At 36.4% G+C, this 23,477-nt stretch overlaps 1 protein-coding gene across 1 annotated transcript in view; it reads left to right on the top strand.

Annotated features, from left to right (window-relative positions):
- Positions 1-9,600, top strand: part of EFNA5 (ephrin A5) — a 167,199-nt gene extending 157,599 nt beyond the window's left edge. The window contains exon 2 of the mRNA XM_058824415.1: positions 9,282-9,600. Within this exon, the coding sequence (XP_058680398.1) occupies positions 9,282-9,600 (319 nt within the window). The remainder of the gene's footprint in view (positions 1-9,281) is intronic.
- Positions 9,601-23,477: the final 13,877 nt, after the last annotated feature.

Genomic DNA, 23,477 nt, shown 5'->3' on the forward strand with positions numbered 1-23,477 from the left:
TGTGCAGGTCAACATGCTTGTTGGGCAAACGTTCTTTTCTTTCATTTTGTGAGTGTGAGAAGCAAGACCTTTCTGCAGATAGGGCACTGTTCTCCATATCCATTAACAGATGTCAGCACATGCCTCAGGCAGGGTTAGCGAATACCACTCACAGAATCACATTCCATCAAGGCTGATAGACTCTGTCTTCTGGGTTAGACACATGGCCAACACATGTTGCTAGAGTCCAGTTCAGACACTTTGGTAGTATTCCTATCTGTGGGGGTTTTCTTTTCTTTTTTTTCCCCTTTTTAAAAAAAATTTTAAACTCTAAAAATGTTGTTTTCTCCCAAATGTGACCGATAGTAGAGTATGTGTCAGCACAGGAGAGCACAGATAAACCTTGTTTGCTTTTTTAAGAAAGGTATGCGAACAAATGAATCAGCAAACCACGATGTTTCTGGTATAGGCAAGGAGTGGCTGAGATAGGTTTTGTATTTTCAAGCAAAATCGTGGAATAAAAGATGAAGCTGACATCTTGTATGTTGTTAGTGCTTAAAGCAGACAAATGTAGAGTCATGTGTGCAGGATATTGATGACCACATTTAAAAATACGTGAGCAGTAATTACCAGATCTCCTCATTCTACCTCAGATAAAGTGGGATAAATGTTGCTGGTGAACTCCAGAGTAGTACTAATGCAAACACAAGTAATGAGCTTGTGTCCATAAACCTATTTAACAAAGAGACTGGCTTTAAGCCAGGTATTTTGGATTGGATAAAATGTGGTTAGAGGCTCCAAACAAAAATCTTGGGCTGCTTTTAATATCTTGTTGGGTGTGATACCTTGCAGCCAATGTTACTAGGCTTCAGCACTGAAATTTGTCCTGTACGTCTGAGTGATGCCTTTGACAGAACAGTAGCTCTTTTACCTTTGCCTCCCTTCTCTCTTCATCCATCTTTGCAAGTTAAATGCCCACAGCAGTGGAAAATAAATAGTCAGGTAGAGACCGTACACAGGGGGTTTAAAGCTATCAGAGGAGGGACAGCTGGGAAACGAGAGCTTGACCTCATTGAGAGCAGTGCTGTGACATGTTGCACCTCATTATAACCCTTATCACGAACAACATGACTGCTGTTGCCCCCCAGATGCAATGAGTTCTTCACAAGTTGCAGCAAAAGAGAAATTCATAGAGACCAGGTGAAAGTCATGTGTGCCAGCATTGATGGAATTTTACAAAAGCAGAGTCTGAGAAAACAGTTTTAATAAACTGCATGAAGAATGTCCAGCTCTTCGTTTAGGAGATACAGAATGATGTGAAGTGGGTGAGACTGCTGCAGTACTTGAGAATCTCTGGAGTACTCAGATTTGCAGATGGGAAATAAATGTTGATTTGTTAATTCTCTTCCTCATACCTTCTCATGGAAGAGCAATTAGTTTCTATTTTTTAATGTCTGCTTATCACTGAACATATATCTTTCTACAGTGCTAGGTATAAAAAGTCAATACAGGACCCAACTCTACAAACATAGTTATGAGCATAAGGGGCAATTATTAATTATAAGTGGAATAAACATGTTTCTGTAGAATTTATTTCTTAAAGAGCCTGTAATTCATGAAAATAAATAAAATATGTGTCTCTTCTTTAAACTAATTGCATTATGATGCAAGTGAAATTTCTGTTAATCAGTAGAACCAGAAAAAAGATATTTCAGGTCTGTCGGGTTAATGGAACTAACACAAGATATATAATTCAAAGAACTTTTACATTTTAAATAGAACATTTCCCTTTCTCAGTAAAATGTACTCCTTTCCTCCAGTGTTTTGCATTCTTTTTTTGCCACAATTCTAATAAAAGACTCTTAGATGTAGGCTTTCTTCGTTTTGCAAACAACATGTTTCAGCCAAGGCACTTTAGGAAGTTTTCAACAATCAGGCCTTATTAAAGAGAAAAAAAGAATAGGTTGATTTGTTTTTTTTTAATCCAGACGTATATCATACTGTTTGATAAAGACTTTTATCATAGTGTTTTTAAGGAGGTTTCTTGGTTCTGGAAATAAAGAGAATTAAAAGTTCATAAGTGGTCACCTGCAGCATATCCGTGGACTTCAATAATATGTGAGAAATGAAGTTCAAGAAAGTGAACTTTGATCAGTTATTTTACCAGTGTTGTAAGCCTGGCTTATCCAGGAAGTTTCCAGATCAATTGCTGATGTAGAAGTAGGTGCTTTTGACATTTCAAAAGGTCTAGTTTTTTAATCAGCACAGAATAAAAATAATTTTCATGAATTTAGGGGTTTTTTTGTATTTTTTTGGTTCTGAATATTCTGTGACTCTTCTGAGTTAGTGCTTAACAGGTTGTTTTGTTTAAAAACCTGAATGCTAGGTTAGACAGTTTTGTTTCATGTTTTTTCCCATTTTCTAGTCCCTATAGTAAATCAGTTGTTTTTCTCTATTAAATAGGCAGCATGAAGTACCAGGTACAATGGTAGCTGATGAGAACCCTGTTCTTTAACAAAAAAAACCCCTAGCCTTACATCAGGAAGGCACAATGTCTCTCTTGTACTGGTGGCCGGTAAAGAGGGGGTAAAGGCAGGAGATTCTGCAGGGGGACAAGCCACATAAACCTGATACTTTTTCTCGTGAAGTTCATCTTAATGCAGCTTCTTTCTTTCTGATTTTTGCTTTTGAACACACCCAGGTAATGTGGAAAATCTCCCAGATGGGAGGAACATAGCAAGAATAAAAGGGGAAGGTTGATCTCCCCCAGATGTCTGTGAAGTGAAATGCAGAGAGATCACCTGCCTCTTTTAAGAAATGTGATAGATGCTCACAGCCGGTTGTGAAACAGTGATCTGAAGTCTGATGAACCCTTTCAAGAGCGGGAGCCTGATTCTCCTCAGCTGTGTAATTATGATGGAAGGGAGCCAGACGAAGGCAGAGACCAGGGCGCAACCTTTTGAGAGGCTTGTTCCGGCAGAGTGGGTGGGAGAGAAGAAGGAAGGGTACAAATAATAAGTTTCTCTGCCTGATTGATAATGAACTAGTAATAAGTGGCCTTATTATAGTAATAAATTTCCCATGGAAGCCTGATGATTGCAGAGAAGCTTTAGCCGAGTGCATGTGACCACATCTTATTTTGATCAGCTGTAGCACAGCAAAGCTGTGTAATTATCATAATCTAACAATTAGCCTGGCATCCTTTCTCAGTATTTAATTACTCCAATAAATGCTAATTGAATAGAGGACTTAATGACAAGAGAATAAGTTTCTTTCTGCATTGTGTATTTAGCTTGCAGTCTTTTCTAGGAATAATTTTGAAAACTGTTTTATTGAACAGTAGCCTTGATTTTGTGTCCTACATAGTGTTTTTTCATGGTGTCTTGAACTTGTTTTAACTTGTGAAATGGTAACCTGAGGACTGAAAGGTCATGGACTGCTTCTTTATATTAGAGGGTTTTTTTGTTTGCTTGCTCAGGGTAGCAATATCCTGCTAGAGATCTAAAATGTCAATGGCTTGCTACTGTTAGCAAACATTTCTCTTAGCATCTGGAAAATGTTGAATTTTCTTTTGGTTTGAATAGACTAAAATTAAAATAGCTCTTTGATTGCTTCCTTGTTTGTGCATCAGAATCGTTGTTGATGTCAGCAGAGCTATGGGAACAGAGTTTATGAAATGTTGTGACAAAAGCCAGTAAAAAGAGCAGAAATGCATTAAAGAAGTTATTTTTCCATAGCACAGAAATAGCATCTTTAAAATTATCTGCAGTAAAATGGTACATGTAATCCCACAACCCCTCAGATAATTAACAACCACAAGATTTCCCCCTTCACACTTAAAGCTGTTAAGTTGGTTGAAATGAGGGGGCTTGAAGAGTGTAAAAGAATAACAAGGCATAAATTATGCTGCTATGTTCCAATCACAGCATGCGAGGAGAGCTTGGAATAGTCCTAATGCACTACACTTTCCATCTAAACACAGACAAAAGCTATGGGCAAGCTCAGTGCCATGGAACGGTGAATCAAGACATTCTGAGAGCAACTAAAATGTTGTCCTTTTAAATGATGTTAACATTTTCCAGCAAATGTTTGGGTTTTGGTATTGTGTGTACAAATAACTACCAATACTCATCTCTGTTAATAATCATTTAAGCAAATAGTTTCATAACCAGTTGATAAAAAATTTTCAATCTGTTTCTATATTTTTCCAGTTCACATTCTTCCTGTGCATAGAGTATTTGTAAGTGGTGTTTCTGTAGTCTAATAACATTAAACTTACTGGAGATTCAGCCTTCGTTTGGACACCCATAGAATCTTCTCACTTGGCTTGCTTTTTTCATGGTATTTTTACGAATGGCCTTCTCTCTGGAACCTCACTGTCTCCATTAAATTTAATTAAAAAGTGGCTTAGCCTCCATGAAAGTAAAAAAGAAGGAGTTGAGTGACTAGCATTTGTAGCAGTATGTGCGTGCTGCTCACAGAAATCTTTTTTCCTTAGGAAATGGAACAAGTAGTGTTTTGCTGTGCTGTTCTGAATAATTGTGGGTAACTAGTTTGTATTTACACCAAGAATAAATCAGTTGGGTGAATTTTGTTGATGTTGTTTTACATTTCAGGTTATCATGCGAGAAAAAGGTGACAGGGGCAAGGCATTTGACAGTGGCAGTGTCCTCTGTATGTTGGTGTTAACAGGCTGTGTAGGCTCCAGGTGTCAGAATAGGGATCATTTGCATCTGATCATTTCCAATACCCGACTGAAGACCAGAATTTCATAATTTATTGTCAGAGCAGTTATTTGGAGTATTTTCTGGTTCACAGTGAAGCCTTGCTTCATACATTTGACAGAACAGATTCTGAATAAAGAAAGGTTGACACAGTAAAAGGCAAATTTTCCACTACACTTATCTTGAAGTAGAGCATCTGGTGTGTCAATTTTACAGGAAGAGCAATAGAATATAACTAATAGGATTTGTAGTGGAAGTAACGAGCAGAGCTATTGGAATTTTTTATCTGTCTAAATGAACAATTAGTGTTATTTGTGCTGTTCTTAAACTGGATTTTTGTAGTGTTTATTCAAAGAAAGAAAGAAAGAGAGAAAGCAAACAAAATTGTTATTGTGTTTTAAATATCTGTTTCAATAAATTGTAACTTTTCTCCAATGATCAGCAAAGACATTAAGTTCAAGATGAGTCACTTAGGCTTCAGAACTTAAAATTATGAAGAGAAGCATGCACACAGACCATGTGCTTTCCCTTTGTAAATTGATAAACAGAATACAGGAGGCAGAATACTACTTATTTACAAAATGTTTTGCTAGTTTTATTTTTCTGTGGTTAACATAACCATGAAGTTTTCTTTCTGCATCCTGAATACCTGGATATTTCATGAGTGGCACTTTAGCACAGAAATATTCCTGTAACAGGCTTTGCTGGAAGCAGTGTTCAAGTTTTGTGTAGGAAGCTGATGTTTGTTGGTTATGGAAATATTTAGGTGTAGAAACTACTTAACTATCTGTCTCTCTCTTCAAGATGGCTTTTATAATGCTACTGCCTAATAGCTGGCTTTATAGTATGCAACTTCCAAGACACTGTTTGAATGTCACCTGACAAAAACCAAACGTTAACTATGTTTGAGGAATAGCAGTGTTTTGCTGTGTGTAAGCTGGAGTGCATGGAGACAAATGACATTATTTGCAAAAAGGTGTGTCAATTCGGTCAGATTTTTGGAGAAGCCTTTTTGGTTGGTTTCTTCCACAACACCATGCTCTGTTTTGCAAAATCTAGATACAGTGGGTTTCTTCCTATATTAAAGTTCCTGTAAACCACATGGTTCCAAAAGGTGTGGGAGGCTGGGTGAGGACCTGCGAGAACAGGATGAAGACCTAACTGGGAAAAGAGAAAGTATAGCAGTAACATAATAGCAAGTTTTCTGTTTGGAATGGGACTGGAAAAAGGTACAGGACATCTGCTATTCTTGTCATATCTGCAAATGTCTGTTAAGGGACTCCATCTTCCCTTTAGGTGTTTCACTCCTCAGTGTATGTAGATGGGTAAATGTTGATCAGTCCTTTATTTGAAATGGAACTTCTGTTTCACTGTAATATCTGGCATTACACTATTAATAAGAGGTTTTCAGCCTCTTGTGTGTAAATTTGAGTGTTTTCCATTCAAATGGGGTGTTAAATTCTTGGAAGTGTGTTTGTGAAGTGTTTTCTTTAATAGCTTTGAGGACTAAGCTGATGAATTTTTTTGTGAGTTACTCATGGCCATCCCTTCATTTTCTGTTCTGATTAGAAGACTTTACCATTTCTCTTTGTGGAGGTAAATACAACATGCTGCTTGTAGCTCGAGAAAGAGGAATGGTCTCAGTTCACTCTTACAGAAAAGTTGGAGATGTTGTAGTCTCTTTGGAAACATAAAATTAGTTCTACATCTCTTTACATGCCTGCTGAGTTTTTGATTACTGACTTCTTTAGGATATTGCAAGACAGGAAATAAATGCCTGCTCTCTGATTCATAGTTGGTTAATAACCTGGAGTAAAGAGACTTCACTCAGAGCTGCTTGATAAAATACCTTGGTATGTATTTTCCCTGGAGGAGGTTCACTCCCGTGCCAACAACATTGGATTGAGCCCAGTTTAGATTGCTTAAAATATTCACAATCTCCTTCACTTTCTCCACTCGTGAATGTAAACACTACCTACTTATGGTGGATGACTGACTAAAGAAATTGTTGTGAGATCAGGGGAACGGGAGGAAAAGACACTGGGATGAAAAGGACTTGGTTGTGTGCTTCATCCTCAGATCTGCTTTGCAGGGAGCACTTCAGAGTCTGGGGTGTGCTGGAATGAATGGAGACCCTCAACTGTTTAAACACTTAGGAAAAAAGAAAGAAGATGGAATCTACTAAAATACCAGTGATCAAAGAGGATGGTTACATTGTGGTTTTGTTTATTTTGCAAGAATACAGAGGGAAACTTTGCCAAAAGGGAGACAGATGAGGTTTGATTTTGCTTTTTTTGCATCATCTCACTGGTGCAGATTACAAGTTTGATTTCACTGCTAAATTGGAATTAAGGTGTGATCACACATTTATGTCACATTGTATGTCTCCTTGTTCTTATAATCCTCATTATCATGGGCTGTGCAGTTGGATTCTTCCCTTCAAATTCAGCTATTTACAGTACAGACACTGTCTGGGAAGTGTCTCTCCAGACTCTGCTTTTGGTTAAAGGAGAGAATTAGCTGCTTCTGGAAGTGTGATCCATCTCATTACAATGTACTAAAGACACTGGATGAATTGAACATCAGAACAACAGAAGTTCCTATTGCTCTCCATTGACTTTTAAAATAATGTGGAAAAGCAGTTCACATAAGGTTATTTGTGTTATAAAAGTCTAATGGTAGAGAGGGTCAGTGTGATCTTGAATGTATTACATAACTATAAATCTGGAAGCATATAGTTTGTGTTACAGAACTGTAATTGGGCATTATGGTGAAGGCAGGCTGATAAAAGAGGTAACCTTGAGAAAACGAAATAGTTTATCACTTACATGGTAAAACAGACAAACAAGAATTCTGTCCGCACACAAACACACTTGTATATAAGTATGTATCAATTTTTACTTGCTAAAACTGTAATTGAAAAAATAGAGATATTCTTGCCTGAATGTGTCTTTTCTAGTTGTATCTTACACTCTTCTTCATTACCAGTAAGAAAAGCATACTGTTAACTGATTCAGAGAACAGATGTCAATTTGAACACAATACATTTTTGCAAAAGTGTTAAGACATTTTCTTTTCAGGTGACAGGTTTTGGAAGCACTGGGGTACAAAAATATGTATCTTTACCAACAGTTTTGCTAAATGTAAATTCTCCTGGAAGAACTGTGGTTCTAAAAGGCTTTTCCATGTTATAGAGTGGAACTGTGATGCTGTGCACTGGCTGAAATTATACAGATCTATCATGCCTTGATGTGTATTCAGTTTTTCCCCTTTAAAAAGCTATTTTATTGAAGTTAAATTATTGTAGGGATATGAAAAGGTGTAGTTTGCTCTGAATTTATCCTTGGAGGGCCAGCAAATCATTGCTTTTTCTCTGAAATTAGATAGAAGGATCCAGATGGCAGATTTCAAGCCCATCAGGTGTTTAAAATATGCCCCTCAGCTAAAAAGAAGTATTATAGTTAAATCTGTCATGGCCTTTTTATTGCTCTGTGGTACACTTGACAACTGCTGCTGTGAAAGAGAGAAGCTACAAGTAGCCCAGTCAGCCTGAAGTGGAGTAGGTCAGTGGTTGGTTTCTTTAGCTGCCCCAGGGAGTTTAATGAATGCACAGACCTGGTTTATGGAATTGTTAAATCTATCATGGTTTAAGCTCCCATACTTTGCCCCCATACTTCCTACATACATAGGAGGCATTAGAAAAGTAACATAAGTAAAACATGCAGGGGAGAAACAAGGAAATCCTCCCTGCCCCCAACAAACAAGAATCCCACATCTCTAAGGAGTCGTCAGTAATAATAACAGCAATAATAAAATGCATCTGGGCTGGTGCCTTGCACTGCATTTCTCAGCTGGCACTCATTCAGATCTGTCACATTAGGCTGAGTGCTGATAGTTTGTATCCCAGAATCCTTTTATCTGAACAGAGCAATATCTTCAATGTGTACTTTTGGCAAAGGGGAAGCACTGCTTTTCAAATCTCTTTAAAAACAATGGAGACTTTTCTTTGCATCTTGACAAGCTATTGCTTATTATGACGAAAAAGTAACCTATTTGTGTTCTTGCAGTAACTATAAGTACTTGCAGTCAAATCAGCTTTCAGTACAGGAGTGATTACTGAGTGATGCAGAGAAAAGGATATGTTTGGGTTATTTATTTGCATGCATATGCAGATGTTTATATAGACACTGATTTGGGAAGGCTGGTACAGTTTTGGCTTTTTTGCTGCTTCATTTTTCTTTCTTCAATTAAAAAAACCACCAGCCAAATAAGACAGACACTTTCTTTGTTTATTTTTCAATAAACCCTAGAAAGATAGCCTATAACTGGGTGGGTAATGGCAACAGACTTATTTTGTAAGAGCAAAACCTTTATCCAAAAGGTTGTATGATCATATATAAGCATAATAAGTCTCTGATAGCTCTGGTGAATTGTAAGGGTCATTTTTGAGAGTGAATGTGCATGGCTGGGGTGAAATGAAGTGCTGTTAGTGATGCACTTTCATATGAGAATGTCACCCTACAACAAGGTCATCGTGAGATAACTGTGCTTATGTTTGAACTCTTCCTGTGATTTCAGATTCCAGCGAGGCGACTACCACATCGATGTCTGCATCAACGACTACCTGGATGTGTTCTGCCCTCACTATGAAGACTCAGTGCCGGAAGATAAGACCGAACGCTATGTTCTGTACATGGTGAACTTTGATGGCTACAGCTCCTGTGATCACACTTCCAAAGGGTTCAAGAGGTGGGAGTGTAATCGGCCGCATTCCCCAAATGGACCATTGAAGTTCTCGGAAAAGTTCCAGCTCTTCACGCCCTTCTCCCTGGGATTTGAGTTCAGGCCAGGCCGGGAGTATTTCTACATCTGTGAGTATGGAGAGGTTTGCCGATGATGCACAGCAGGTATAAGAAAGACAGCTATTTTTTCACCTATACTCTGTGAAAATACAGAGGGGAAAATGGTATATAACAAAAATGCCTTATAGTGAGCACAGGCTTAAACTATCCCCAGATACATTAGTTAGGAATCTAGCTAGTGACAATGACATTAAATCATAGCTTCTTTTCTCTCATGAAATAGCATGGCAGCCTGTTCACTGAACTACAGCTGACTTTTAAAGCAAAATGCACTATTACATTTATTTCTGCATTCTGAGAGGCAAGAAGGGGAGGATATAAATTGTCCCCAAATATGAAGAAAAATAATTAATCCTTTCTTTGTGGAATACCTCAATTTCCTTACTTACTTTGATGAAATACTGTTGTCTCTGTCATATTTATCACCCAAGGAAAGTGAGGTCTGTGTAGTTCTTAAGTCATACTATGCTGCTGGTGTCAGTAGCCCAATGGTATTCAAAACTGTAATTTCTCAGGCCAAGTAATCCTAGTATTTAGCCAAGTGGCTTCTTTCTTCTACCTTCCTTTCCCCTACATCTTTTTCATGGGTGAGCTGTTTCTGTCAGCATGGCAATAGGAGTGCTCTGATAGCAGGAGGCAAGCAGGTGAGGAGATCTGCATCAGGACTGCTCCAGGCACAAGATGCAGGAGACATCACATGGGTCTAAGGAAGTGAAAACACCAGTAGGTTAAAACCCAGTGGGTTAGGCAAACTGATTCCCTGACTCCACTGTGCAAGCCATATAATTTCAACTATCTTGTGTCTTTAATACTCCCAACAAAGATCTTATTTAATCAACTTATTTTTGTACCTGTAGCTTTCACTCCTAACAGGTTTTTACTGCTCCAGCTTTATTTTTTTTTCCTGTTTTAGTTTTAGACAACTGAGTTGAAAGCTTTACATAGACTGCAGATCCCAGTAAATATTGCTTCCATATGTGTAGCTGGTCTTTCTACTGTGGAACAGCCATTCCACCTCAGTTCACCAGAGAAACTGAGTGTGTATGATCCCTGTTTTCAGCCTCATTTCTTCAACATTGAGATTTTTGTTTTCCCTTCCATAATCTACAGGGAAATAACAGTCTTAGTGGATAGTTTCTTATTAATTTCTTTTTCTTCCAGCAAGTAAAAACCTCTAGTGAGTAGTGCCTTTTCATCAGAAAAGCTGTGCCTTGTTCTTGTGCTGAAACACAATAATAAAAATAATACTAAGAATAATATTTAAAATAATGTAATTTAAAACTGAGGTTTGAGATGAAAAATAGTATAAAGGTATCAGAGTTAAGTAGATAATGTTCAGTAATAAGCAAATCTTGTGTAGGTCCAGTCCTATTTGTGTCACTTCAGCCAGAGTACTGTGTAATTCAAAATTCTGATGTCAGGCTCCCTTGGAATTGTGCAATTTTTTTTGTGGAGTTTTGTTTTGTTTTGTTAGTTTTTTAAAATTCAGTTCCAGAGCATCATCAATCAAATAAACAGGAACAGTTAAGCTAAGGAATGCAGTCTGTAATCACAAGGTGCAATAAAGTGTAGCACTGGAATGGTGTCATTAGCTGCAAGCCTGAAAACTGCCATAGTTTTCTAAATTTTTTAAAAATAAAAAAAGATAAATGTTTAATAAAGATGAAAACCAAAGATGAAAGTGAAGAAAAAAAAAAGGAAATCTCAGCTTGAGCTGTCTGATAGTGTCAATGTCAGAACATACAAAATCCATTGAACTCTCAAGCAAGATACTATAACTTAAACATACCCAGGTTGCTTATGCCTGGTTTTCCTCATTTGCGCTCAAATTCAATGTCACTAAAAATCATATAACTTTCATTAAAATCTATAAGCCCCCGTCAAGGGCTCCCTCCAAAATAATTGTTCTGAAGAGCTTTAAAATTTGAAGAGCTTTATGATATTCAACTGCATTCATATGCAATTTTTTTTAATGAAAGGTAAAATAGCAAAAAATTAGCAATGAGATGAAAAATACTAGTTTAAGATAAGCTTAGCTGAAATTGAATTTTTGATTGTGTTTTAGCAACACAAAAACACTTTTCCTTCTTTTCTGTAGCTTAAGTATTTTTTTTCCTTCACCCTTTGCTTTGCTGAGGGAATTAACAAGGGTATTCACATTGCAGAAGTTTCAGAGAAGCACTGTACAATAAGTTAACTATAATATGCCGACCTTCTCAGGGCATACTTGTCCATCCTGTAATGTTTTTCTCTTAGTCTGTGCTGAAAAAAGAAGATGGTGAAATGTTGTTGCTTATTTCCTCATCAAAATTGTAAGCAGGTGCTAGTTCAGGCTCTTTGTTACCTTTCTGCATCTGCATGTTAAAGAAATTAGTGCTTTGCCATGAAAGGTGTCCCTTGCGTAGTAGATCTGAAGCCTTTGCCCTCTCTGAAGGAGAGAGAGAAAACTGACTATATAGGATCAGTCTGGCATGTTCTCTTAAAGGGTTACAAAATATGCTGTGTAGTGTAGACCTCTGAAAAGACAGAAATATGAAGTGGCTGGTTAGCTTTATTACTGTCTGGTGTTCTGTCAAAAATATTCACAGTTTACCTTTTAAGGACATGGCTTGCTTCTCTTGCTTCCATTATTTTCAGAAAATGAAATAATTTGTGAACAATCACTGTCTTTTTGTCTGAACTGTTTATTTGGAAAATACCACCATTCTTTGTTATGCCATTGCCTTTATATATTGTTCAGATGAACTTGGATCTCCATTCTTTGCATGTTCATTCTAGGATAATGCAAGGAAAAAAATCTTACCTATCTTATATCAAATTTACATTGAGCAAGTGAATTCAACATTACAGTCATGCAATCAAAAGTACTGATTGAGTTTGCTTTTGAAAGAAGAAAAGGTTATTAAATATTTACAGAGAAATTAACTTTTATTTAGTTAGGGTGTGCACATTGTGGGGCTGGGAAAAGCAAATAATAGATCATGACCTGAAGTCTCAATTTTTACTTAGTTCTTATCAGGTGCTCATCTCAGGTTTGTGTACGCCAGCCTATGAACAAACAAAATAGTATTACTACTGAAACAGAAGCAAATGAAATGTGGAGAAAGCAGAAACAAAATAGTGTCATGACATTGATTTTAATGTCCTTTGGAAGTTTCAGTATTCAGATTAAGTACTGTGAAGTACTGTGTAAGGTGAGATGAGCTCAAAAGCTAGGGAGAGAAAAAATCCTAACTTGTAGAATGTTACATAGTTGTATGTTCAAAAATGATAATATCATTTTCATTATTTTAACTTAATTGCAGATAAGTTGGTAATGTGTTAAGTAAAAGTGACAATTTGGCAAGTATACATCAGGGCTGTTGAAATAAAAAGGAGGATGTGTCTAGAGACAGGCTGGTACAGATTTCTGCAGAATCTTGACCTAAGTTTCCAAACCAAGCCGTTTTGTTGATTTCAGCTAGAGCTTAAAAGTGTTCTTGAAAGCTTAAAAGTTTTCTTGAAAGCACCAGTGCAGTATCAAAAGTTTTACTAATGTGAGGGTGTGGTACATGCTTTTTTCTGAGTCATCAGTCCAGTTATTACAGAGAAGAATTCAGTAATTTGTACTTATCTATGGGTAAAATATCTATGGTGTTTTTATCATATCCTCAAAGATTTTATGTATATTGTTTATTTTTTAATTTCATCACTGTGAATATTTTCATTTATATACACTTATACCTTTTTTCTAGAATGACAAGGTAGGTTTGCTCTTATTCTCAGTTCTCTAGCTTCTTTTCTGTTCTCCACAAGATTCTGACAATTTTTGCTAACAGTAAGCAGGCTTTACTTTTTATATATCTAGACATAACTTGTGTTTTTTTCCCTCCATTCTTCTTGAGAAGGGAGCCCCTTTCATCTTTTAAAAATCCTTATGAAAAGTTTAAAACCTGTGATTTATTTGTATATTTTTTTTTGCTGCTGTTTCTTTCTAGTTATATCTCTTGCATGTGTCTTAGTTTATTTCAAAATGCTTATGCTGTTTCTTTGTCTCCCCTTTAATGTGTCACTATCACTGTGCCTTTGTTAGCACCATTTATTTGCATGAAGCTTCTGATTGTCAATTGAGAAAGCTTTGGTGAAATTGTATTGCTTGTGATCACATCAGGATAGTGTCCTTTTACTATTAATTTCATAATAGTTAAAAATAATATTTTTAAATAGTTCATGTGTTAATGGGTAAATTAAGAAGCAGCTTGTAAAATTGTTCTTTCAGTTGTGCGTATGCTTCTTAATAACATATAACCATCCCATACTCCTTTTTCTCATAGAATATATTCTCAAGAGACCTGATGTTACCTGTTCCCTTTATATTTTTTGTGTTTGGGTTTATTCTGCATTACCCTTTTTTCTCTGACTTAATTCCTTCTTTTCCTGAAATTTCTGATTCTGAGGGTTTTTATTCAAATGATATTCCATCCTGACAGTCTTAGCTGCTCCCTCTCTAGGAAAGTGTGTGATTTGCACTATTTCTAATGCAAAAATTGTGTCTTCTGTTAGCTGGTTCCACCTCTGTTTCTGGGTCCTCACACTGTTCCAAAAACCGTGAGACAGTCTTGAGTCCTGGAATCATTTTTCTCTAATAGCTGCCAGGTAGTTGGACAATCATTCTGCAGACATCTGGAGGCTCCTCTGATTATAAGGATTTTAAGGAAAGAACAGTAGTAGAAAAAAGTGTTTGAATACCTACATCTTCTACTTGTGTCTATTAATTAGGTTGTTAGCTTGTTATATTAGTAGGGTCTCTATCTGAGCTCTTGTTGAGCCAGCAGCAGTTCTTGATGACAATTAAGCTAAACTTGCTCACTTTACTCCCTTCTACTATGTTTTGTGAGTGGTTAAGAGTTTAGTGTTTGTTTGTGCTATTATTTTTCTTTCGTCTCTGCTACAATTCTCCATCAATTTTTCTTTATCCTATGCAATTCCACATTTTGTGATCAGGCTGATTTATGAGAGGGTTACGATCTTTTTATCTCAATATGTAAGCTTAATTCATATTGCCCTGTGCTTGTTCACTACTTTCCACCTGAAATGTTTGTGATAGAACCATACTGAAATTCTCTCTCCAAGTGTCTTAGCCACTGAATTGCTGGGGACGGGACAGGACTCAAAACTACCACTGCTTGCTGCTGCTGCTGGTCCTTTATGGATTTTTGATTTTTAATAAAGAATTGTTTGCACAATTTTGAAGTCCTAACTCACAGACTGTACATATCCCTCTGTAAATCAGCAGCTAGCATAGGAAGTGAAGTGTTCACTTTTCATGGAAATTAACACAGACCTGACAATATGAGGAAGATCCTGGAAGCTTCCAGACTGCCAGCTTTGATATTGTTCTTTCGGGATTGGATCCAGTATAGCAGGAATTAAGAAGGGTGACTTTGCAGAGGCAAGGTCGAATAGCCTGTGATACTATACAGGAGAAAACTACTGAGAAATCTTCACTGCAATAAATTGTAATAGTTCTATAACAGGTATTTTTCATGTGCTAAAAAAAAAAATTATATTAAACAGCTGCATACATCTCATTGCTCTTGCTCAAGCACCAGCTTAATATTAGTGAATATCAATGTTTTGCATGAGCAGGCATGACTCACTGTAAGATAGTTATTTGATTTAGGGATCTCCATGTTTGCTAGAGGTTTAGCTGGATGTAGTGGGAGCAAGAGCAGGAAGACTGTGAACTGTAATTTTGTCTTATCAGAAAATGTAAATGTGAGCCCCTCAAAAAAGCTACACTTCTTGTTTTTTTAATCATCCTGCTATAAACCTGGAGATCTTGCATTATCAAAGCCAGTTGCTGCATTCAGCACAGCAGTTTATGCTGCTGACTATAGGTCTGTTGGTAGGAGGTACTGTCTGGGGGCATAAGTACACTCTCAGATTTTGAGCCTGACTTACCTGAGGAAATTTCTGCTGGACAAGGAGATAATTTAAAGAAAATGATGAGACTTTTCATGTGCATCCTGAAGAGTGTGAGAATCAATCAAAGGTTACTATTGGCAGTTTGGCTAACAGTTTGGTTAGATTACTTACATTTTTAGAGGAAGTCAGTCAGTGCTTTTGTTGTCATAGCCCAGCTGGGGTAGCACAGTAATATTTAATTAGTATTGCTTTAGAAATTGTGGGCTTTTTTCTTTCTTTTTTTTTTTAAATCATCCAGCACTTATAATATGTGGTTTCTTAATAAGCAGTCATCTTTTCACTGCGTAGTTGTATGAAAAAATCTTTCAGAAAACCTCACTGTAGGTGTTTTATGTCCTCTCATATCAATGACTTAAATGCTCTAAGAAGGTCTAGTTTGGATATTTTTCTGTCTTGAATCTGTAAATACTGGGATGCAAAATCAAAGATTTGACTTGGGACAAAGTTTAGCTTTAGAGAGCTGTAAGAGCTTTAGAGGAATGAATAGGGCAGGATGATGGTAAATCTTGTCATACAATACTTAGCTTATAGCAGGAAAAATGAAGTCAGTTTATTTACTCGTAGGCTAAACTTCTATTAAAAATTGGTTTTAGTTGCAAAATGATTGATCTAAATAGCATATATTTTGCTTTGAAGGAGAAGATGGGATTTGTCTTCCAGCAAGTGAAAAAAGGCAGCCTGTCTTCAATTCAACAGGTGTTAGTTAATTCACAGTCTGCTGGTGATTACATTTCCTCATTGATTTTTAAAAACACAAAGATGACTTTTGGAACTCTTCTCTTTGGTTATCCTGGTTTGTACCAAAAACTGAAAAATGAAGGTTTACTAAAGAACATTATTGAAGGATGCTGAGGGAATCACAAACATTTTTAGCATGTTAATTGCACTTCTCTTTTAGATAAACATTGGTTATTGCCAGGTTCCCCATTAACCTTTCAGTCAAGACCCGATCAACACAAACGATGATTCTTCTTTAACAGCAGTGGGATCAGACATGCCAGTCTACTACAAATCCTGCTTTGATAGCTGGTTTACTAGAATCACTTGAGATGTTCTGAATGAAATCAAAGCAATTGAAAGGGTTTGATAAATGTGTACTTTAAAAAATATTTTTTGTGATAACATTAAACAGACAAGGAAGGTGACCTTTAAAGGGGATTCATGCTTAGCTTACTGTGTAGATTAAAGGACCGGTTTCTGTTAGAAAGCATCAAAAAAAGATTAAGTACTGGTCCTACTTGAAAGAAAGCAGAAATAATCACCAGTGTCTAATAGATTTTGACATTGGTTGTGTTCCTGGAATCCTCAAAGGAAACATTAAAAGCTGTTGAATAATTTGGGACTTGGGAGAGATCCATGTAAGAAAATGAAGAGAGAACCCATGGAAGCACTGGTCTCTATTGCCTGAGTTTTTCAAAGAGAATGAATGTCTTTCAGAAAGCAAGTTTAATAAAGAGGATTTGGATTCACTTGCTTAAAAATTGAAGTGCCATTAAGGTCCTGACAGCAACAGAAAAATAAGAGGGGAGGTTATACTCCCTTGCATCTCTGAATACTGTCTATAGCATATTTTATAAGGTCTTCACCCTCATGTGAAGATCAGTGACCTGTTACTTTCTACTGAAGTACCGATCTGGGTCTTTAGGAAGGGTAAAAGAGTGATGACAGAAAAGGGAATGAAGACTTTTCTTTTCTCTGCCTTTTTTTCTTTCTCATCTAAGCTGCTTGACAAAGGCCCGTTCATTTTGTAGAAATATAAAGTATATATTGACTGTTATCTGATCATGCAATCACAAGCATTAAAAATGTGTGTTAGACCTTGTATAAAAGGCTTTTAGGGAGCATTAGGAACTTGATGAATCTGTATGTGAGGCACCTGCCTTAAGACTAAATGTTTCCTACTGGTGACTGTACTTTTTTACATTTGTGATTCTTGTAAAAATCCCATTTCAATTTTCTTAAAAGTAGGTGTTTAAATTTTTGTGTTCTCCTGGAACAGTACAATTGAATGAATTGCTCACAGCTCTTTAAATCCTTATGGACCATTCATCATTCCTTACTTTGAATCAGTTTTGATGTTCAGCAGCTACAACTTAACATCTCAGAGGTTGCTGCACTTGGTGGGTGAAACTTATTGCAGTGATACTTCCCTGGAATGTTAGGAGATTAATAAACTGAAGCACGTGGATTCTGTGGATGAAAGGATTCACAGAAGAGGAGAGTAATATTAATAATTATGTGAGGACTTGTAATTCTGTAGCAGTATTCTAATTTGATTTCTGAGCAAACTGAAACCTGTTTAATGAGCCTGTTGTATTGGAAGTATGCATTTTGTAACATGGAGCAGATGCCAACAGAAATGAAAATAGCATAGCATGACATTTGGAATAACAGTGTTGTACTTCATTGCCTCCATGTCATCAGCATGTTAAGCCTCTCTGTTCCTCAGACTAAATCACCAAGGCAGCAGTTTCTTGGGTGATACTGTATGTGTCATGTTACAAACTTGATTATATATGCATGCCTGCAACCACTAGACCAAAACTAAACTCCCTCAATGAAAAAATACTTCCACATGCTGAGCGATTGGCTGATGATCTTATTTTATAAGTTAATATGCAAAATTCAACTCCGTATTTTTTTAAATACTTGAATTTAAAACAAAGGAAATTTGTTTTTAATCTACCTAACCCTCTGATATTAGAGGAGTCTCTGAAAAAGGAAAACATTACAGAATTCTCAATAACTTTCTTGTTTCCAAGCAATGTGCCCTCTTCAGACAGGATGTCCAGGACTCTGGGCTCAAAATGGCACATGGAGTTAATACTTCTATCTCCAAGATCCTTGGCAAGTCAGTATAAATCATGTAGAATATTTTTTTTTCCATATGAGTATTCAGAAGTACATGGAAATGCTTTGTTCTGAAAAATGACAGAAAAAAATTTCATCATTTCTAATGTTTTCACTTTCCCTCAGAAAAACAGTAGGTCATCCATATTATTGGCCAAATGAGATTTTTACTGCCTCTAAAATATCCCTGGTCTTCCTCTTACATCATGCATATTTAATAATTAAAGTATCAAGAAGTATAGCCAGCTAGATCCAGCGCTACTTTAGGGAATTAAGAATGGCTTGAAGGTGTATCAAAATCTCACTTGTATTATACCTCTATGCACAAATGTAACCAAGCTCCTTTTTATAGTTATGGGGAATAAAATGGCTGTTGCTGATCTTCTGGGGGTGAAATTATCTTAATTATTTTAAAGATAATCAGAATGGAGATATATTAATCAATTTGAAGAGCCCTGACAATTCAGTCATAGTGGTGTTCAAAATGCATTCAGGCAAAAATAAACCAGAACAGCTCAACTCACACACCTTATGACTCAAGAGCTGTAGGTGAGGATATTATGACGATATGATGTTGGATTTCTTTTCAAGTAGGTTTTTTTTTTTTTGCACATCTGCTTTTGGTAATACTGGGTCATCTTCCTTTATCTCAATACCTGTAGTTGCATCTGGACTGCTTCTAATATTTTGAGATTTTGCATAAGAGGTTCAGGTGTGAGGCACTGAAGACTACACTGTTATCCTACAGCACAGAGCCCTGTGTTGGGACTGAAGCCAGGATCTGTAACAGCAGCTGCATCAGGACTTGCTGTCTGTCTCAAAAGTAGTGCCTTTCTTGAGGATCTTCAGGACTGTGAAGGAATGCAGCCTGTCCTCTTGAAGAGGGCTTAATAACAACACCTCTTTCCTTCTGGCTAGTGATGCACAGATAAGTCATGAATTTTTTTTTTTTGCCCCATTGGCATGAAGTTATTCATGCAGTTCCTGTTAATAATTAATAAAATTATTATTTTATTAGTAGTTCAATATAAGGAGGTAAATTATAATGCTACTGGCATTTGAAATTAATGACTCTGTAAGAATACATTTTAAACACATTTATTACAAGACAAAGATAGTTATTTTTGAACCAGTTGTCTGAAGCCTTAAAATATGGATATTATTTATTTTTCATGAGTGGCAGTGTGAAACCTCTCTTACATGGTTCTCACTTGAACAATGTGAGCAAGGCTGCCTCTGAGGAAGGAAGCTTCTCCTTGGCAACTGTTTGGAGGTGTTCTGCGAAGTACCCACATTCCAGATCATATGCTTTGTTGCAGTGATGAGTTTCAAAATTAAATTAGGAGGAGCCTAGCAGTCTCTCATTGTGCCACTGAAAATTTCTGCCAACTAGGTACCAAAACCAACAGCTCCCTTGCAGTTTGTTTTAACAGACTTCCATACGAAATGTGCCACTTCCAGGTTATAGTGTTGGGTAGGTTTCACTGCTGGCTCTGTCTCCCTGGCCCAAGCAGAACAGTCAACCAGTATGTTTGGAAGTTATTGCCAGAGACAGGATTCTGTAGAGCTTGCACCTGCAGTAGCTTTGCTTAGAAACATACAACAGTGCAACAGCTTTTTTTTTTTGTTCACAGTCGCACTTGAAATATTCAGTGGCAGCTTAAGCAAAACTGTGTAAATTAGTCACTGTCACATTTAGGCATTAAAAGAGGAATTAGTAATTTATATTAATCACAAATGTTTCTCCAGGTTTTATTAACAGGCAGCTTGGCTGCCAGAATGATTTTTGGAAGACTTTTTTTTTTCTTCCAACTGTCACAGGGAACAAAACAGTTATTATGGGCATTTAGATAAAGATTAACGGTTTTGGCAATTTGTTTGAAGAAAATTGTATTTTACTATGCATTCTACTTCAATGTGGACTACAACTGCCACTATGATTTTGTCGCCTTCTTGATAAAATTATACTGTGGAGACACAAGATGGTGTAATTCATTTTAAGAACAGAAACAGCCTAGTCAACAAAGCAGAATGAGGTTAACAAACAAACCAGGCCCACACTTCTTAATTGATTGGCAAGTCCAGATTCCAATAAGAGAAGTGAGAAGTGTGTCTACCTGTGATTTTAGCAGATTTTTGTTCATGCTTTCTTTGTTCTTTGCTTTTTTCCCTTAAGATAGCTTTACAAGTCCTATATGGATCTCCAAGAAAAAGTAGTACCAGTGACCCCTTTATATTCTGCAAGTAGTTCTCTGGAACACTGTAGGAGCAGCCCATGAACCTGGCCCAGGATAAGAAATTACTAGAATGATAAGAAAGAGGACAAAATTATTACTGTAGGATTTAACAGCAATGCAGGACGAACCACCAACGTGACCTGCAGACTTTCACGTGTTTCAGACAGACAAAATCAATTTCCTAGCATACTACTTTTTGACATTATCATATTCCAAGGTATTAAAAAAAAAGATGTATTATATTTTATTCTGTCATGGTATCTCCATATTTGCTTCCACTTTCTCATTTTAGCATTGTGTAAAATTGAGGAAATCAAAACATAAATGAAAAATATTTTGTTTGCCACAAAGGAGACAAACAAGGGTTGAAGGAGAAAAAACTTATTACAAGAGATTAGAAAATTAATTGGTTGGTAGTTCTGACAGTTCCCATTGCATGTCTAGGGATCTGGTGAAAAAAATGAACATTCTCAAACAGAACATTTCTTCCTTATTATTTCTTTCTTTTATGTAGAGACTCCTCTGAAGCATCATTAGGTTCCAATTATTTTCAGTGAAATATTTCACAAGAAAAGGGCATGATAAAATTGGTAGAGGTAGTGTTACTCCCCTGAGAACCTTCCTGTGACTAATAGTCAAATGTAATAGGGAATGCTTCTGTTCAACCTCAAACATAAAGAGATTTCTGCAGGGACAATTCTCATCTGTGGAGGTTTTTGAAATCTTGTGTCATGACATTAATGCCCCCTCTCTTTCCCAAAAATCAGTATGGGGCAGCTGATGAATACAGTATGTCTGAACACTTGATTATTTTCCTGGCTTAATATAAGCATAAAATCTATTACTAGATATTTTTCGTAAGGATGAGTGTTGTCATAGGGATACTGTTCTTCTAAAAAGAAGAAATATTTGGAACAATGTTTTCTTCTCAACTGACTAACCTTTTTTCCTATATTTACCATTAATTCAACATGTATATGTATGTGTGTATGGATATAGATACATGTATGTATATATACCTTGTAAATTTATAAAATAATAATATGAAAGAGTCTCATATTATAGAACCAGAGAATCACAGAAAGGATAAGGTTGGAAGGGACCACAGTGATTCATCTGGTCTGACCTCTCTCTTCTATAGGGTCATCCCAGAGCACAGGGTGGAATCCAGTTGGTTCTTGAATATCTCTGGTGAAGGAGACTCCACAATTTCTCTGGGAGATATTGGTTATATCTCTAAAAAAAAATAAAAAAGTGGTAAAGTTGTAGCTGTTGTGATTATCAAAATGCTAATTTTCACAAACTAAGATGTTCTAATAAGGGCAAGATATTTGTTATATTAAGTGCCAGTGAAGATTATTATAGATTATTGTTCTCCTCTATGGGCTGATCTGGCCAGCTATTGTTTCTTGTCTTGTGGCTTAATCATAATCACTACACTTTTTCACAAAATTTTAAAAAAATGAGATTAAAGATAAATTTAGCTCTAGTTTAAGTAGGAGACTGACAGTTCTTGGGGTAGAGCTGTGTCTGTCTTTAACTTTACTTCCTCTCTGTGCTTAGTTCCCTTTCTCTTCTTAGTAACAAATGTGGTAACCAATGTGCCTTAGGGAGAGACATTCCTGCTGAAATCTGTGCTGTTGAAGATAATAGCAGAAGGAGTCATTCTCTGCAAAATGTGATCAGCTTCCTTAAGGAAATATGTCAACTTCTAGAAAAGCTTGAAACCCAGATCTTTCGGATGCAAAATATAAAATGTTCATTTTACCTGGAGTTTTCCCAACTACCTATCATACCATACTATGTCTGCCTTCTTAATTGAAGGATAATTCACCAGTGGCTTTGCAGTTACCTTGTGTGGTCAGTGTCTGTGGTGATTTAGGAGTCCCAGACCTGTGAGCCAGTACCTGCTTGGAAATCCCAGCTGCTTGTTCTTATCAGAGGTAATAGCACTGCTTCTAACCAAATTATGGATTAATTTGAAAAGATGTAAGTTAAGAGTTAGCTTGGAGAAAACCCTTGTAAAGGGCTGCCTAGGGAAAATATTTCTTATTATGTTAATCTAGCTGAGAAGAGATATTTCTGCCTAGGACGTTTCCATTTTATACTATAGAATATTTTGAGTGAAATATAATCTTAATCCAAAATTAATATTTTGGTAAACCTCTGCTGCCTAATTAAAGTTGTGGGAAGAAAAGGAAGGGAAATTTTTTGAAGTATATTGACTAGGAGAATGAGAAACATGATGCTTTAGAAATATAAATTGTAATTAGTACTCTTAGTATTTGTGTGAATACAGCTGGATTTTCACAAAGTTGTATTCCTTTCCTCAGAGTGCTTGTGAACAGCATATATGTATATATCTGTAAAATAAAACAGCAGCAGAAAGTCTCATGGAATTGTCTTAGCTCTTAATCAAATGTATGTTAGGCCAAAAAAAGCAGACTCTGAAATTATACCTTTCTGTAAGGGAAGGAGGTACAAAAGATTAAAGAGTGGATTTTTTTTTTTTTTCTGTGCTCTTTCATGAAGAAACATCTTTTTGAATTTCTAGGCATAAATTCTTACTCATAGGTTTACGTCAGATGGGAAAAGTAAATACATGTATGCAAAAAAACTTATTTTTATTCACTTTTACTAGACTTCAGAAAAAAAAGTTCTGACAACTGTGTATACAGATGTCTTGATATTCATGGTCTATTTTGACTTGAGCCACAGAAAATGACATTGGTTTTGGTGCATCTATATTTAAGTAGACTCCATCTAAGCTTTAGGACACTGATCTGAAATATACCTGAACACACAATGAAAAGAAAACAACAACAACAAAATAAACCAGAGTAAAACAAACAAACAAA

Source organism: Ammospiza caudacuta, chromosome Z (assembly GCF_027887145.1).
Source record: "Ammospiza caudacuta isolate bAmmCau1 chromosome Z, bAmmCau1.pri, whole genome shotgun sequence".
Taxonomy (NCBI): Eukaryota; Metazoa; Chordata; class Aves; order Passeriformes; family Passerellidae; genus Ammospiza; species Ammospiza caudacuta.